At 48.7% G+C, this 19,000-nt stretch overlaps 1 protein-coding gene across 4 annotated transcripts in view; it reads right to left on the bottom strand.

Annotated features, from left to right (window-relative positions):
• Positions 1-19,000, bottom strand: part of TF (transferrin) — a 642,048-nt gene that overhangs the window by 359,625 nt on the left and 263,423 nt on the right. For all 4 annotated transcript variants that reach the window (XM_030215724.1, XM_030215726.1, XM_030215725.1 and 1 more), the window contains exon 9: positions 11,683-11,831. In XM_030215724.1, the coding sequence (XP_030071584.1) occupies positions 11,683-11,831 (149 nt within the window). The remainder of the gene's footprint in view (positions 1-11,682; positions 11,832-19,000) is intronic.

The raw sequence follows: 19,000 nt of genomic DNA, 5'->3' as shown, positions 1-19,000 counted from the left end.
GAGCTCAGAAGAGCAATCACCCGGTCTACAGCTCTGCCGCACTCTGCATAAGAGGGGGCTCGGATCAACCAGTCGTCCAGATAAGGATGGACTTGTACTCCTTCCTTTCGTAGGAAGGCCGCGATGACCACCATTACTTTGGAGAAGGTCCGCGGAGCAGTAGCCAACCCGAACGGGAGGCTCTGAACTGGAAGTGTCGGCCCAAAACTGCAAAACGCAGAAAGCGTGATGAGGAGGCCAGATGGGAATATGCAGGTAAGCTTCCTTGATGTCCAAGGATGCCAGGAACTCCCCTGCCTTCACTGCCGCTATAACAGAGCGGAGAGTCTCCATTCGGAAGTGCCGAACTTTCAAGGCCCGATTGACCCCTTTGAGGTCGAGGATAGGCCGTACAGAACCTCCTTTCTTTGGTACCACAAAGTAAATGGAGTAACGTCCCTTGCCAAGCTGATCTTCTGGCACCGGAACGACCGCACCCAGGCGGGTCAGATTGTCCAAAGTCTGCTGCACTGCCACAGCTTTGACCGGAGACTTGCAGGGAGAGTGTACAAACCCGTCTCTTAAGGGTCGGCAGAACTCTAGCTTGTAGCCGTCTCTGATGACTTCCAGCACCCAAGCGTCTGAAGTTACCCTGGTCCACTCGCCCAGAAACGAGGACAGGCGTCCTCCAATCTGCACTGGGCCATGACCAGGGCCCGTCATTGGGTACGAGACCCTGGGGGAGGACCGGAGGAAGCACCTCCGGGACGGCGGTCTCTGCGAAAGGAATGCTGCTTGGGGGAGAAGTTCCTCTTGAAGGAAGAGGGGGCAGAGGAGCCCGACTTGCCCGGGCGATACCGACGGGCTTCCTGAAACCATCCTTTGGAGTTACCGGGGCGAGCACTGGCCCGAGCCCTGACCTCTGGTAACCTCTTGCCCTTAGACGTGCTGAGATCGGTCACAATTTTGTCCAGCTCGACCCCAAAAAGCAGCTTGCCTTTAAAAGGCAACTTAGCCAGGCGAGACTTAGAGGCGTGGTCCGCAGACCAATGCTGCAGCCAAAGCCCCCACCGCGCAGAGACTGTCTGAGCCATACCTTTAGCTGAGGCTCTCAAGACATCATACAGCAAGTCTGCCAAATAAGCCAAGCCCGATTCTAGGGGCCGGCCAATCAGCCCTCAAGGAAGGATCTGAGGGGAAGCCCGCTGCACAATCGTCAGGCACGCCCTGGCCACATAGGAGCCGCAAACTGAGGCCTGCAAACTTAAAGCAGCCACCTCGAAGGACGACCTTAAGGCCGCCTCCAATCTTCTGTCTTGGGCGTCCTTTAGGGCCGTGCCACCTTCCACCGGCAACGCCGTTTTCCTTAGTCACCGCAGTGATTAAAGAATCCACGGTAGGCCAAAGAAAGGCCTCCCGTTCACCTGCAGGCAGAGGATAGAGGCGGGACATAGCCCTAGCCACTTTGAGGCTCGCTTCTGGGACATCCCATTGAGCCGAAATCAAGGTGCGCATGGCCTCATGCACGTGGAAGGTTCTAGGCGGGCGCTTCGTCCCAGCATAATGGCTGGAGCCAACAGAGGCTGAGGGAGAGACGTCCTCCAGAGAGGAAATCTTCAAAATGCTCATGGCCTGCACTAACAGTTGGGCAAATCCTCTGAGCGAAAGATCCGCGCTGCAGAGGGGTCATCCACTCCATCCGAGCGGGAATCCGTCTCCTCCAAGGAATCCCCAAACGACCGTTGGGAGAACTCAGATACGCTGCCCTCATCTACATCAGAGGAGACAGAGTCCTCTAGGGCCTGGAAATCCACCCGAGAGCGTTTGCTTCCGGAGGCCTCAACCCCTTTATCAGACAGGGGGCAGGGGCAGCGTTTTGCATAAGAAAGCCTGATGCAGCAGCAAATGAACTCAGGGGAGAAACCCCCCGAACAGTGCACTTCTGCAGCTTGGGCCACGGCCTAGCCGCACCCTCAACCGGCGCTCGCAAGAGCGGGGGAGAAAAGTGCTGCACATCCAAAATGGCGTCCGGCGCGAAACTCTGAGGAGCCGTGCGGGAAAAACGGCGCTTAACTTTGGCCGCTTTCTTACCGTCGCCCGAATCAAGGGCGACCATAGTATTAACGTCTCCCAGCTCGAGGGTGGCCCAAGAAGAAACCGTCCGAGCAGAGTGCCAGCCAACATGGAGTGGGCGAGCAGCGGGGGATGGGCGCTTATGGCGGGAAAACTGCCGCACCGGAGGAAGAACCGGGACACTGACCGGCCTCCAAACTGATGCTTAACAAAGGCGATTCAGGTTTGAAATCCCCGCATCCCCGCTAGACACACCCACGCGGTCCGGGGAGCGAATCCTCGCGCCCATCGCCCTCCTACGCCATAAGCCACGTGGAGCCCCCTGCCCGCTATAAAAAGGTAAAATTACCTGCTTCTCGCTCTGAGCTGTAACGAACTGGTGTCCCAGTGAGCAGCTGCAATAAACGTTGAAATAAACGCCCTTAAGGACGTCCAAAATTTTTTTTTTTAACGGAGCCAGCGGGAGGGGGGAGAAAAGGAGGGACCTGGCACCACCAGGTTTTGCACTTGCTCAAGAAGAGCCCTCAACCCCAGGTACTCAACAAAACCTAAAAATTAGGCTTGGAGACCTAGCCAGAGCTGCTGCTGTGTGTGACCACCACCTGCTGAGATAGAGAACATACTGAGGAGTTTCCGGCAGCACATGACACCATATAGGGAGGCAAAAGGATTGCTCTCTATCTCCACCTGCTGGTAGATGGACACAACCCACCAGTCTATGGATTGATCAGCAAGATGATATGGAAACTTGTGTTGAAAAAGGGGGGAGATGGGGACACAGAAAGGGCAGATGCTGAAATTGGGGGTAGGATAGGGACAAGGCACACAGAAGGGAGATGCTGGACAGGACAAATAGTGGTGCAGAGGGAAAAAGGATGGTGCACTTGGAGACAAGAATGTCAGATGGGCAAGAGACCCTGTAAAGGCAGAAGAAACAGAGAAAACAGAAAAGAGACAGTGGGACCAAAGCAATGAGAAAATAAATTGTTCAAACAACAGTAGAGGGGTTCAAGTGCATTTTCTTAAGTCATATTGGTTGTACTGCAGCACATATTTTTGATGGATGGACACAGGGACTGCAAATCCCACATGAATTTGGAATGTGAGTTCACACTAGGACTGGTTGAAAAATCTCTCTTCTGGAACTGGATCACTTGGCAGCTCTATACACAGCTATTTGTAAGGCTGACTCATGGAACATGGAAAAAAAGACTGGGACCAGCCAAATTCCCAGACAACAAAGGTAGAAAAAAATTATTTTTATTTAATACTTTGTAAAGACTGAAATGTACCTGCTTTGTAAATGTAAATTTTTTCTATTTTTATTTTGCAAGGTACAGGAGAAAATGCATTTCTGTCTCTTTTTTAACCAGTATTGCACTGTTTAGAGTCTGGTTTCCTGGGGGGGGGGGGGGGGGGGGGGTATCCTATTTCAATTTTTGTTTTTGTTTTTTTTGAGGGGGGGGTTGGTGGTTCCCTATTCTGCATTAGATTGGTAGCATAGAATGTTATCACAATTTGGGTTTCTGTCAAGTGCTTGTGACCTGAGTTGGCTACATTGGAAACAGGATACTGGGCTAGATGGACCATTGGTCTCACCCAGTATTGCTACTCTTATGTTGTATAGATGAGGGTCTGTCCATGTTCTGCATGTGTGACTGAGGTGAAGGATTCTGCCAGCATGTAATATCTGTGTAGGAATGTGTAACAGTGCAGCTTGTTCAGTTTCCCAAGAGTAGGTATATGTCGCGCTCCTCACCTGCTGCACGCGCCTCGCCATCTGCCCGCTCCTCGATCCACCTCGGTGGAGGACAGCGTTGGCCATGCCGACACCCCAGCACCGCGTTCTCCACTCTGTCCTTGGCGCCACTGGCGTGGCAAAGTCAGCGCAGGGGCCCTTGCCCCCGTTCGTGTCATCGCTGCTTGTTTGGTGGGCGCGCCGGTCATCTTGGCAGTGCCGGCGCTCCTAGTTCAGCTCTCCTCTTCCAGGCGCAGGGCTGGAACTCGGGCCACGCCTCCCGACGCCCGGATTGGCTCCCTACGCCCGGACTCCACCTCCTCTTGCTGGCTGGCCAATCGGGGTCCTTCTCTGCCAGCCAGCTCTTGTTTCCCAGCCCCTTGCCAGCTGTAGCTAGTCTCTCTGAAGAGGAGGACTATTTAAGAAACCAGCCTGTCCCCACAAACTTGCTTCGGCTTCTACGTTGGTAGATTGCTGGTGACTGGGAAACTCTGTCTACTCTCTACTTGCTGCCTGACCTGATCTGACCTTTGCCTGGACCTGACTACTGCTTTTGCTTGCCGCCTGCCTAGAGACTTTGCCTGGACCTGACTACTGTTTTGCTTGCTGCCTGCCTAGAGACTTTGCCTGAACCTATCGCTTTTGCCTGCCACTTACCTTGAGATTCTGTCGGAACCTGACTTCTGCTTACTATTGCCCGGTGGTATTGGTGCTCCTATCTTCTGATAGGTGGGTTAGGGCTGTTATGGTGTGGTAAGTTTGTGTTCTAGGGCAGTGTTTCCCAAGTTGGTCCAGGAGTACCCCTTTGCCAGTCAGGTTTTCAGGATATCCACAATAATATGCATGACATTGATTTGCATATACTGCCTCCATTACATGCAAATCTTTTTCATGCAGATTCATTGTACAGTAGATAGCCTGAAAACCTGAATGGCAAGGGGGTACTCCAGGACCACTTAGGGAAACACTTCTCTAGGTCCCACTGTAATATTTATAGCACTGTCTTTTCACAGGTGGGTTAGGGCTGTTTTGGTGTGGTAAGTTTTCAGTATAGGTTTTGGGTGTCTTTTTGCAGGGGTTTGTGTTATTTCACAAAGTGTCTAGCCCTATTGGAAAGTAGGCTCTGGGGCAAGGGCCACCTTGGGTGGCCCTTATCACCTAAAATAAAAATGCTCAAGACTAGTGTTCTTCAAATCCTGGTAGAGTCACCACACAAACAAAAGCGCATCTGATTTAAACAAGGTGACTAGCAGTGGAAGGACTGGGTGTGCTATTCCTGAGGTGATGGTCACAATTTTAATATTTTTATTTGAAGTTAAGAAGACAGGTTGCCTGCTCTGGCCAGTCCAGGGAGCTCTTCTTCGTCTTGCCTCCTGATGTAACTTACTGTTTCCTTGTAGGCAGGACGCACAGAGACAGCCTGTATTAATCACTGCCCGCCACAGCCCTGAGCAACAACACAGACACTGCTGTCTAGCTGACACCAACCGGCGCCTATTTTATAAAAGTCTGCTCCCCCCGAGATCAAAACCTGGCTATGCCTCTGGAGAGAATGACATGGAATGGATTTTCTCATTATGATCTGCAGGGTATTTTCAAGTGACACAGATTAGTTTGTTAGAGACAAGATGCTGATGTGTCACAATATATTGAACAACCCGTCCCAAACTAATCTTTCATCCGTATTTGACTGACAATTTAGCTGGTCAATATGTCAACTGGCAGCAGTCAGCTTTTAAAAATGCTAACCATTGCTTGCTGAATTAGCCGCGGATATTCAATGGTGGAGGCCATGTACAGGCACTGACATTAAATATTGGGGTCTGACTGGACTAAAGATAGCCACTGGTATTCAGTTGGCACCCTCATAAGATACTTATACCTTATAGGCCCACCCTTCTGCATCTGCACCCCTCCTGCCTCTGATCTGCATAAGATCCCCCTCCCGCCTTCCTACCTCCCCCCGATCTGCATGGCACCCCCTTCTGCACTCCAGCAGCCCCCCCCCCCCCGGGCCTATGCCTGGTGGTTCAGTGGTCCATGAGACAGGGGCAACCTTCATGCATACCAGCCCTCGTGATTCCTGTAAGAAAGGGAAAATTAGGTTCTTACCTTGATAATTTTCTTTCCTTTAGTCACAGCAGATGAATCCATTAACTGATGGGTTGTATCCGCCTACCAGCAGGTGGAGATAGAGAACACTGAAAGCACTTGGTGTTCCTGGACGCCCAGCCCCCTCTGCCTTCAGTATATGAAATGTCCAAAGTAGAGTGAATAATAAGGCAAAATAACATAAACTTTCCTCACAGAGAACAAACGCCCCTGAACCAGAGCAATAACCAAACAAAAGAGGGAAGTTATCAACCTCCTGCAATAAAAACAGCATGTAGTAACTCTGATAGCTTGTCTTCAAGTACTCCTGATGAGGCACAATGTCCGTATGCAACATCTGTACAAAACTAAAGTCAGACAGGGAGGGATCATGGATTCATCTGCTGTGACTAAAGGAAAGAAAATTACCAAGGTAAGAACCTAATTTTCCCTTCCTTGTCATCAACAGCAGATGAATCCATTAACTGATGGAATGTACCAAAGCACTCCCTAAGTAGGGTGGGAACAGGCAACTCCACGAGCAAGCACTTGTGCTTCAAAATGCGCATCCTGCCGTGCTGCCACATCCAGCCTGTAATGCCGCACGAAGAGAGCTGAGAAGCCCAGGTAGCCGCACGACAGATCTCCTGAAGAGAAAAGACACCTGTTTCAGCCCACGAAGAGGACATTGCCCTCGTAGAGTGCACTTTAAACGCTTCAGGCGGCGACTGCCCTGAAAGCAGATAAGCAGAAAAATGAGTTCCATAAGCCAGCGGGCTATAGTGGCCTTAGACGCCAGAAACCCCCGTCGGGGACCTGCCAACAGAACAAATAAATGATCAGAATTCCTAACTCATTGACATCTGCAGATACTGCCACAGAGCCCTGCGGACATCCAAAAGGCGCAATTGCCCAAAGGAGTCCGGAAACTCCTCCTTACAAAAGGAAGGAAGAAAATGGTCTGGTTCAGGTGAAAGCTGAAGCCACCTTAGGCAGAAAGGAAGGCACCGAACGAACAGTTTACCTCGGATTCCGAGAACTGTAGAAAAGGATCCTGACAGGAAAGAGCCTGAAGCTCAGACACTCTTCTTGCCGACGTCATTGCCACTAAAAAAAACTGTCTTGAGAGTCACATCCTTCTCAGAAGCCCGTTTAAGAGGCTCAAATGGAGATCGCTGGAGCGCCTTCAACACGTACCCCAGGTTCCAAGCCAGACAGGGCGACTGCAAGGAGGACAGAGACGAAGCACTCCTCTGAGAATCGGAACATATCCGGATGAGCAGCGAGGGACAAGCTGGAGACTTCCCCCTGGAACCAGGCCAACACTGCCACTTGAACTCGAAGGGAATTAAGGGAATTATAGGCCGGGCCCTTTGTAGCCCGTCCTGCAAAAAGTCCAGCAAAAGTGAGACAGTTGCCAGAGCCGGCGAGATAGACTTTGGAGTACACCACGCCTCAAAAGTGCGTCAGATTCGAGCTTAAGTCGCAGAGGTAGACCGCGTGCGAGCCTGCAAGAGCATTAGAATAGCCCTTGTCCCTCAATTGCGCCCTCTCAAGAGCCAGGGCCGTAAGACCAAAGCGGCAAGGATCTTTCATAGTCATCGGACCCTGAACTAACAAGTTCGGAACCCGAGGCAAAGGAAGAGGCGCGTCCACCAGCATCCGCCAGAGATCCGCGTACCACGGACGCCTTGGCCAATCTGGGGCGATTAGAATCACCAATCCTCGGTGCAGGCGAATCTAATGTAGTACTCACCTTATCAAGGGCCAAGGAGGGAACACCTACAGGAGGCCCAAGGGCCAGGGTTGAGCCAGGGTTGAGCGAGGATCTCTCCTTCTGCTGAAAAAGCGAGGGACTTGGCATTGACGCTTGACGCCATGAGGGTCCAAGCCTGGAGTACCCCATTTGGCACAATCTGAAGAAAAACTTCTTCTGCCAGTTTCCCATTCCGCCGGGTCGATTTGATGTCTGCTGAGGAATCGGCTTGTACGTTGCTCTGACCGGCTATGTGAGCCGCGGACAGCAGCTCCAGGTGGCGCTTGGCCCAGTCGCAGATCTGAGATGCCTCCGCTGCCAGGGCCCTGCACTGAGTGCCGCCCTGACGATTGATGTAGGCCACTGCTGTCATGTTGTCCGACAGAACTCGTACAGGAAGACCCTCTAGCGTCCTGTGAAAGGCCAGAAGAGCCTGGAATATCGCTCTCAGTTCCAAGCGATTGATGGACCATCTCGCTTCCGCCGTGGACCACAGACCCTGAGCATAGCATCCCCGGCAATGAGCTCCCCAGCCCAAAAGGCTGACATCAGTTATCACCAGACACTAAAACGGAAGAGCCAATGGCATCCCCTGCTGCAGCATGCTGTCAGAAAGCCACCAATCCATACTGTGCTGGGCCACAGGAAGCTACCTTAGTCTGCGTTGGTATTCCTGGGAAATGGGAGACCATTGCTGAAGCAGAGCAAGCTGCAGCGGTCTCATGTGAGCTCTCGCCCAGGGAACCACCTCTATGGTGGCCGTCATCAATCCCAGGAGCTGTACAAAGTCCCAAGCTCGAGGGCGAGGCATCTGCAGGAGCAGGCGGACCTGATTCTGAAGCTTGAGGCGCCTGTTGTTGGGAAGAAAAATGAACCCAGAAGCTGTGTAGAACCGGACCCCCAAATACTCGAGAGACTGAGAGGGGGTCAGATGACTTTTGGCATATTGACTACCCAGCCCAGAGTCTGAACAACTCTGGCTGTGGCAAGTCGGCTTTCATCTGCCGAAACCGCTCTGATGAGCCAGTTGTCGAGATAAGGGTGAACTCTGATATCCTCTCGCCTGAGAAAGGCAGCCACCACTACAATCACCTTGGAAAAAGTCCGAGGGGCAGTTGTCAGGCTGAAGGCGCGAAACTGGAAATGTTGGGCTCAGTACCGCAAAACGGAGAAACCGCTGATGCGGCGGCCAGATGGGAATATGCAAATACGCTTCCTTGAGGTCCAGAGACGTGAGAAACTCTCCGGGTTGTACCGCCACAATGACGGAGCACAGGGTTTCCATGCAGAAGTGTTGCACTCCTAAGGCCTCATTGACTCTGCGCAAGTCGAGGATAGGTCTGAACAACCCGCCTTTCGAGGCACCACAAAATAGGTGGAGTAGCGACTGCAGCTGCGTTTGGCGGGAGAAACCGGAACCACCGCTCCGAGCTTCAGGAACACCTGCAAGGTCTCGTGAACCGCCGCCTGCTTGACGGCAGTGCCACATCGGGACTCCAAAAACGCATCTCCCACCGGGGCAGCGAATTCTAGTCGGTAACCTTCTCTGATCAGTTCCAGGACCCACTGATCTGAAGTAATCTTGGTCCATTCCTCGAGAAAGAGGGAGAGACGACCCCCCTACTGCGGGAACCAACGAGTGGACCAGCGCCCCATCATTGTGGAGGACACCCCTGAACTCCTGGGCATTGCCCGGATGCCGCAGCGCATTTGTCCAAATGAAAGGAGTTCCTCTGCTGGAAATGGGTACGTTGACCAAACCCCAGGTGATACCTGCGAGCTTCGCGAAAACGTGGCCTGGAAGAGGAGGGAAAAGAAGGACTTTTGGAAGAAGGCCTCGGCCTATCCTCAGGCAACCGTTGGGACTTAGAGTCCCCTAGGTCCTTAAATCCTCCCCCAGTCCTGCAAATCTTTCAAAGCAACCCCTCCCTCCACCGGACAGTAGTCTTTTTAGTCACTGCCGTGACTAACGCATCCACTTTAGGCATCCCAAAGAGGACCAACTGACTTTCACTCAGAGGGTAAAGGTGACACAAAACGCTGGCCACCTTCAAGGGACCATCAGGGTCAGACCATTGAGCTGAAATAAGCTCTTGGATGGAAGCATGCACGGGAAAGCCGAGAAGGCTTCTTAGTACTAGTCATCCGAGGATTAATAGAAGAGGCAGCGCCCTCGTCAGGATCTTCAATACAAAGGGCCTGTAAAGCATCAGAAATGAGAGCTGGCAGCTCGTCGCGGTGGAAAATCCGAACCGCTTTAGGGTCATCCAACTCCTGTGGCAAGCAGCCACCCTCGTCTGGATCATCAGTGTGTGATGGCCTGTCAGACCCCTCAGACTCCCCGAAACTAGACCACGGGGAGAACAGGGTGAAGAATCCCCCTCAGGCGGGGTATTCACTTGTCTACGCTTAGCGTCAGCCAAAAGCTTGGGGGAAGAATAAAGTCTCCAGTAGACGCTCGGCTAGAAGAACTGGAGGCAACCCAGTCCGAAAAGAATTGTCAGAAGCCTCAGGCAGTGCTCTTTTTAACATAAAAGCCTATGCATCAGCAGCACTGATTCAGGGGAGAAAAACTCACCCTTTACATCCGGCCCCACATTGGGGGAAGCGGAGGCAATAGCTCCTCTAGAAACCTTGAAACGAGGCGTCCCTCCACACTCAGACCCCTCCGCAACCGCGAGGGTCGGGTCACGTGGTGCCTCCAAGATGGCGGCCTGTGCCAACTCCGGTGTGCGGGAAGAATCACTGCCCGCCATGCTCGTGCCAGCATTAGCATCTAGGCAGCATGTGCTGCAAAGCCCCGCTGCTGATCTGCGTTTCCCATAGTGGGAGCAGCGCTTAACCCCTTCAGCAGCCATCAAATACAGAAAACAAAATGGTGCCTTCGTGCCAAAACTTACCACGCACAGAGCGCTGTCAGCAGGAACCTCCCCGGAGGAGCTGGGCACCACTCTCACCTCAGGAGACCGAGTCAAACAAGCTTCTGTCAAGCTGCACCGAACCAGGAGCTCTCTCTCTCTCTTTTTTTTTTTTTTTTTTTTTTTTTACTGTGAGGAAAGTTAGAGGCAGGCAGCCACAGAGGAACTCTGGGAGAAGGGGGAATGGGGTAAGGCAGGGACAGGGAAAACCAAGTATGCTTTTAAAGTGAGCACCACCAGCCACAACCCCCCCCCCATCCGCTCTACTGGCAAAGCACAGGAGACACCCCAGGCAGAAATCCAGGAGCTGAGAAAGTGATGTCCACACCTGCTGGGAGATAGAGATATACTGAAGGCAGAGGGGGCCAGGGTTGCCAGGTGGAAAAATTTTTTCCCACCCAATCCAGCCCAAAACCAGCCCAAAACCCGCCCAAACTCAAACCCCCCCCCCGACACCCCCCACCCCCGCGTCATCACCCCGCCCCGCCGTCATCAACCCCGCCCCCACCGTCATCGGCCCCGCCTCCCCCGTCACCGGCCCCGCCTCCTCCGCCATCGGCCCCGCCTCCTCCGTCATCGGCCCCGCCTCCCCCGTCACCGGCCCCACCCAGAACGTCACTAACCCCGCCCAAAACGTCACTAACCCCGCCCCCCGCGGCCGAAAAAACCGCCCGAAAAACCGCGGAAAAGAAGAAAAAGAAGCCCAAAAAACCGCGACCCGCCGCGGGCAAAAATTTCCCGCGGTGGGTCGCGGAAAACCGCCCAATTGGGCGGGAAAACCGCCCACCTGGCAACACTGGAGGGGGCTGGGCGTCCAGGAACACCATGTGCTTTCAGTGTTCTCTATCACCACCTGCTGGTAGGCAGATACAACCCATCAGTTAATAGATTCATCTGCTGTTGATGAAAAGGAATGGCTGCTGCAACCTCTAGCAGTAGTATTATAGCATCACCCTCTCCTACCTGCTTAAATTGTTTTCAATAGAAGGTGGTATGTTTGTGTTTCACAGATTTCTATGATATTTTGACTACAGTCTAATCCCTTTAAAACAAAAGCAGAGGACCAAGTTGAAAGTACCTTTTGATAAATCCATCTGAAAACAGACAGCTGAATGTGGTGCTCTTACCAAGATTTTGATCATGCCCTCCTCAGTGTTGTCAGAGGCAATGCAGTCGATGGCTCCTCCGCTCAGTGAACTCCATCTGTCACACTTCTTCTTCTCTTCATTACCCACAGTGCACCAGCGAACTTTGTCATTAGCAGGAGAGCTTTCCTCTGGAAAATAAAGACAATTGGAATTGTCCTGAAATTTGAGTTACAGAGATCACAGTAATGGAGCTGTGTCAATCTTCAGTCTCACTCACTGAAAGACAGTTTATAGACTACTAGTGAAAAAGGCCTGTTTCTGAAACAAATGAAACAGGCGCTAGCAAGGTTTCCCTCAGAAAGTGTATGTTTGAGAGAGTGTATGTGAGAGTGACTGTGTGGAGAGTGACTGTGTGTGAGAGAGAGAGTGAATGTACGAGTGTGTGTGTGAGAGAGAGAGAGTGAGTCTGGGTGTAAGTGTGTCTGTGAGAGAGAGTGTGTGTGTGAGAATGAGAGTGTGTGCAAGTGCGTATGTGAGACACAGTGTGTGAGAGAGAGAGTGTGTTTCACACAGATACAGTGTATGCGAGAGAGAGTGTGTGAGACACAGACTCTCTGTGAGACTGAGTGTATGAGACCAAGAGAGTGCGTGAGTGACTGTGTGACACATAGAGAGTGAATGTGATACAGTGTGAGACATAGAGTGTGTGAGAGACAGTGTGTGAGAGTGAGAGAGAGAAAGACATTGACTGTGAGAGAGAGTGTGTGAGAGAGAGAGTGTGTGTGTGACAGAGATACCTCTCCCCCTCTCTGGTGTCAGCCCCCACCTCCCTCCCTCTCTCTGGTGTCAGGCCCCCCCTCTCTGGTGTCTGAGCGTTACTGTGCAGGACGCTGAGCTCTGGCTGTGCTTCAAGGAACTGACAAATCCTATTTAATAGAATGCACCTCAAACATTCTGAAGCCGAGAAACCTCGTGTGGTTGGTCACTTCTGCTTGTCACGAACCCGGAAGTACGTGATGTCAATTCAGGAGATGGATACAGAGAGCAGGAATGCCTCAGCCATCCAGTCAGCTTTAGAATGTTGGAGGTGCGTTTTATTATATAGGATGTTACATTATCTTATTCATTCTAAATTTACATATTACACACACACACACACACATATTCCGCAAAAGCCTTCACAGTTCAATGTGGATTATGACAAAAAAGAGCCAGAACAATTTATCCTGGATAAAATAGGAAGAGAATTCCATACTGATGCGGCTTGATAAGATAGAGATGAGGGTAGTTGTCTAAAAAATCTAATCAATCTTACTAACAGAAATCTTAATAAAACCTGACCCTGACTCTCCAGAAAAGGAAAAAAAACAAAAAACAAATAAGAAGATATACAGACCGAAAAATCAAGGCACATAATATAAAATAAACCCTTGTCATCACTGGTAACCAATGAAGTTTATAGCAATATGGTTTTACTGATTCATCCAGTTTGAGCAAAAATATCACCCTTATTACCAGGTTTTGAACTGTTTGTAATTTCTTCAGTATAAAATTAGTACAGCCCACGTAAATGATATTAAATCTTTGAAAGCAACAATTGTACCACAAGCTTAAAAGATGATAATTCCAAATATTTTTGAATGACCCTCAATTTTCTTAATAAAAGAAAATAATTTTTTACTATCTTGTTTACCTGATTGGCCATAGTAAGCTGGCCATCTACCTCAACCCCTAAAATACGAGTAGAAAATTCAAATTTAAATTCAGTGTTTCTAATAGTACATTTTTCTTTCCTATAATTTCCTTATTAGAACCTAAATTATAAACTCAGGAATCTAATTACCATCAATACTTCCTCAAAAATCAAATGAGCTATAATAATAGAAAGTTTCTAGACTATAACTACAAAATATTTAGATATAACAAAATACAACTTTATTACATTAACTTAAAACAAATTATCTCAATATGAAATATAAGGCACAACACTCATTACACCCTTCCCTTATAACATATTTTTTAAAAATATTTTAAAAAGAAATTTCCTTTTAGATCAGAAGAGTCAGTCCATGGGAAGTATGTCCAACTGTACCAATACAATCACCAGATGTTTGGTAACAAGTCCGTCCACATAGTCCGTTGGAATTGAAAAAATCACTATTCTCCCATGGAACTTCAATCACCAAATTGGTAATCCCTCTTACCATTGCCTCCCTGCACCCTCCTCATGCCTCTCACAGAGCAAAGAGAAGCACATCACCCTCAGGTTCCTTTGATGACAAGGTTTACATAGATGCAATTGGTGTTCCAAGAGGGGTCCCTGATGAATTTAAGGCCCGTAACCAGATTGTTGCTGGATTTGAGTCTGTTTTCTTTTGGTGGGCTACCATCAATAAAAACGTAGACTGGATTAATTACATATATTACAACCAGCAGAGATTTGTGAATTACACCAGAGATGCTGTTCACAGAATGACGATGGAGAACCGGATGGTTCTTGACCAATTGTTGGCCACAGAAGGAGGGGTATGCAAGAAAATTGGTACCCAGTGTTGTACCTTTATCCCCAACAATACTGCTCCAGATGGATCAATCACCAAAGCGTTGGAAGGCCTCACTTCACTTTCTGAGGAACTTGCTACAAACTCTGGTGTTGATACATCCTGGACTGGTTGGATAGATAAAGCCTTTGGTAAATTGAAAACATTTATCATTTCAGCGGCAACCACTATCTTGGTGGTAATAGCCATCTTTGTGCTTGTAGGATGTTGCATAATCCCTTGCACCACAGGATTAGTTGAACGCATAGTTGAAACTGCTATTAGCAAGAAAGAACCGGCAAGACAATAAGTCTTGTATGAAAACCTCATAACAAAAATTGCTGAAGGGACAGATTATCTCCCTATGCATTTTGCTAACTGCTATGCAGCAGAGAGACCTGCTACTATTTAGAAGTATTATAATCATTGTTTTGCTAAATATTAAACAATGGTAACACTGGTCTACAAAAAAAAAAACTTTTTTTCTGTAACAAGAACAAAACATACATTTTCTGGAAGATAATTCTTCCCTGAATCCAGATCTCATTTCAGAATTTCTGTATCAGCCTCAGTTTTCAAGTGATAATGGTTTTTGTACAAGCTTGTGTCGGCGTATGTAGCTATTATATGTATCTGGCAAAATGACACGCTTCTGCTACAAGAGTTCCAAAAAAACTGTGTCAGTTCACAAGGAAATCAAAGATATAAGCAACATAAGAGTAAAGAGAAGTGAAGAAACATACCTAAAAAGATTTCCTTCCTGATTTCCTGTGGTACTTTGCCTCGGGAACGTCTCTCCGTAAGGTCCAGCAGTAGTCGGACAACATTGCGGCATTCCATTTGTCTTGATAACGCTTTTCCATTTGAGAAATGTCCTGGTGGAACCATTCTAACGGATTCAATATCATTACAATAGACCATGTCACCTTCCTTGGAGAAATATTCAGAAAAAATAGCATGTCGGTCACGAAAAACACTCACTTTCGTATCGCAAGAAAGAAGATTCCATCCTTTTAATCTTGAACCTAAAAGCTCAGCCTGTTGCTTCGACAAATTTAAATCACAAACAAGATCGTTGAGATCCCCTTGTGTCAAAAAGTGGGGTACATTTGATTCACAGAGGTCCTGAAATGATGGGTTGGTATGCATATCCCCTTCTCTGTCTTCTGCATGTTCGTCACTGTATTCATCTTCACTCACTATCAAATTCTCAGGAGGCACTGGTACTGGCAATTCTTCACTGTGACATACAGGTCTTATAGCAGATGGTAAGTTAGGATATTGCACAGTTTTCCTTGTTTTCGAGGTGATTCCTGCTATTTTTGTCAGACAGAAATAACAGTCTGTTGTGTGATCCGTTGGTTCCCTCCAAATCATGGGAACAGCAAAGGGCATGTGACGTCTTCCTTTTAACCAGCCTGTCAGGAGTCAAATAGCAAATGTGGGGAGCCCATTGGCGGTCCTGTTCACCAACCTTACACCCGAAATATAGTTCGTAGCACTTTTTTACAAGAGTATTAAGTTTTCATTTTTGCGATTTCAGAGTAAACTCTCCACAGATATAACAAAAAGAATTTGGGCTATTTGCACAGGTACGAGGCATTTCTTCTGAAATGACACAAAACACAAACCTTCACAAACGTAGAACTACAAGCAGTCACTTCCAACAGCAACTGTTGACTGAACTCTCAATGCTGAGATACAGGTGGCAACTGACGCAACAGAACGTGTTTGAACATGTTCGAGCATGACTCATGGGCAATGTTGCCAAACCTCCCTTATTTCCTGGTGGTGGCTTTCTAAACTAAGGGTTTTGTATTGTAATTCCTAGTATATTTCAATTGTTTTTCCAACAATTAGAACTGCTGAATTAAATTAATCCACAGCAGCAGGGCCGCCGAGAAACTTGGCCGGGCCCGGGACAAGGCCGCCTCGCCCCCGCCGCAGCCCCGCCCCCGAGGTCGCCGCTCCCCTTCCCCCTTCGAGGTCGCCGCTGCTGCTCCCCCAAGGGCGGGATACAGGGAGGGAAGGAGACCCGAAGGGAGGAGTTCCACCTCACAGGGAGGTGAGAGGGAGAGTCGCACCGCGCGGTGATTTAAATACAGGGGGCCGGCCCGGTGGCAGATGGTCAGAGGGTGGGTGGGACTGGCACCAGGCTCCCCTTGAAGGCCCGGACCCTGGGGATTTTGTCCCCTCGCCCCCCCCCCTCTCGGCGGCCCTGCACAGCAGGGTACCAAAATGCAGCGTTTTCAAGGATTTTTATAAAAAGGGTAGCGTGTCACAAGAAAACTGAGCCCGATAGGCAAAAACTGATTTCATTTTCGAATTCAGCACCCATGACTTAGCTAAGAACACCATTCACATTCTTTGTAACAAAATTGCCGTTTACCAGTGAATTAATCAATATGTAACCTTGCTAGCCAATATGTAATCTGCAAAAATATGTATTAATCAGCTTAAAAAGTATAAGAATGGAAATCACACATATATATTATATAATCATGCTTGTAGGTTAGTAGATTTTTATAGTAACATAGTAGATGACGGCAGAAAAAGACCTGCATGGTCCATCCAGTCTGCCCAACAAGATAAACTCATATGTGCTACTTTTTGTGTATACACTACTTTGATTTGTACCTGTCCTCTTCAGGGCACAGACCGTATTAGTCTTCCAAGCACTATCCCCGCCTCCCAATCACCAGCCCCGCCTCCCACTACCGGCTCTGGCACAGACCGTATAAGTCTGCTCAGCACTATCCCCGCCTCCCAACCACCAGCCCTACCTCCCACCACCGGCTCTGCCACCCAATCTCGGCTAAGCTCCTGAGGATCCATTCCTTCTGAACAGGATTCCTTTATGTTTATCCCACGCATGTTTGAATTCCGTTACCGTTTTCATTTCCACCACCTCCCGCGGGAGGGCATTCCAAGCATCCACTACTCTCTCCGTGAAAAAATACTTCCTGACATTTTTCTTGAGTCTGCCCCCCTTCAATTTCATTTCATATCCTCTCGTTCTACCGCCTTCGCATCTCCGAAAAAGGTTCGTTTGCGGATTAATACCTTTCAAATATTTGAACGTCTGTATCATATCACCCCTGTTTCTCCTTTCCTCCAGAGTATACATGTTTAGGTCCGCAAGTCTCTCCTCATACGTCTTGTAATGCAAATCCCATACCATTCTCGTAGCTTTTCTTTGCACCGCTTCAATTCTTTTTTACATCCTTAGTAAGATACGGCCTCCAAAACTGAACACAATACTCCAGGTGGGGCCTCACCAACGACTTATACAGGGGCATCAACATCCCCTTTCTTCTGCTGGTCACACTTCTCTCTATACAGCCTAACAGCCTTCTAGCTACGGCCACCGCCTTGTCACACTGTTTCGTCACCTTCAAGTCCTCAGATACTATCACCCCAAGATCCCTCTCCCCGTCTATACCTATCAGAATCTCACCGCCTAACACGTACATCTCCCGTGGATTTCTATTCCCTAAGTGCATCACTTTGCATTTCTTCGCATTGAATTTTAATTGCCAAACCTTAGACCATTCTTCTAGCTTCCTCAGATCCTTTTTCATGTTTTCCACTCCCTCCCGGGTGTCCACTCTGTTACAGATCTTTGTATAATCCGCAAATAGGCAAACCTTACCTTGTAACCCTTCGGCAATGTCACTCACAAATATATTGAACAGAATCGGCCCCAGCACCGATCCCTGAGAAACTCCACTACTCACCTTTCCCTCCTCCGAGCGAATTCCATTCACCACCACCCTCTGGCGTCTGTCTGTCAACCAGTTCCTAATCCAGTTCATCACTTCGGGTCCTATCTTCAGCCCATCCAGTTTATTTAAGAGCCTCCTGTGGAGAACCGTGTCAAAAGCTTTGCTGAAATCTAAGTAGATTACATCTATAGCTCGTCCCTGATTTAATTCTCCTGTCACCCAATCAAAGAATTCAATGAGATTCATTTGGCACGATTTCCCTTTGGTAAAACCATGTTGTCTCGGATCTTGCAACTTATTGGCTTCCAGGAAATTCACTATCCTTTCCTTCAGCATCGTTTCCATTACTTTTCCAATAACTGAAGTGAGGCTTAACAGCCTGTAGTTTCTAGCTTCTTCCCTATCACCACTTTTGTGAAGAGGGACCACATCCGCCGTTCTCCAATCCCTTAGAACCTCTCTCGTCTGCAAGGATATATTAAACAAATCTTTAAGAGGACCCGCCAGAACCTCTCTGAGCTCCCTCAATATCCTGGGGTGGATCCCGTCCAGTCCCATGGCTTTGTCCACCTTTAGCTTTTCAAGTTGTTCATACACACTCTCTTCCGTGAACGGTGCTCTATCCACTTCATTCTCATTTGTACTTTTTCCAGTCTATTGCGGTCCTTCTCCAGGATTTTCTTCTGTGAAAAGTATCTATTTAGCAAATTTGCTTTTTCTTCATCATTTTCCACATAGCGGTTCACAGTATCTTTTAGTCTCACAATTCCCTTTTTAATCATTCTCCTATCACTAATATACCTGAAGAAATTTTTGTCACCCTTTCTTACATTTCTAGCCATTTGTTCTTCCGCTTGCACTTTCGCCAGACGTATCTCTCTCTTGGCTTCTTTCATTTTCATCCGGTATTCCTCCCCGTGTTCCTTTTCTTGAGTTTTTGTGTATTTCTGGAACGCCAGCTCTTTAGCCTTTATTTTCTCAGCCACTTGCTTGGAGAACCATATCGGTTTCCTTTTTCTCTTTGTTGGTTTGCCCCACACATGCCTGCGGGTGATATAAAATAGGAGCAGGATTCCGAGAAGCCAGATGTTA

The sequence above is a fragment of the Microcaecilia unicolor genome, chromosome 10 (genome assembly GCF_901765095.1).
Source record: "Microcaecilia unicolor chromosome 10, aMicUni1.1, whole genome shotgun sequence".
Classification (NCBI taxonomy): domain Eukaryota; kingdom Metazoa; phylum Chordata; class Amphibia; order Gymnophiona; family Siphonopidae; genus Microcaecilia; species Microcaecilia unicolor.
The sequence above is the reverse complement of the archived record's forward strand: the minus strand, read 5'-3'. Positions and strand labels throughout refer to the sequence as shown.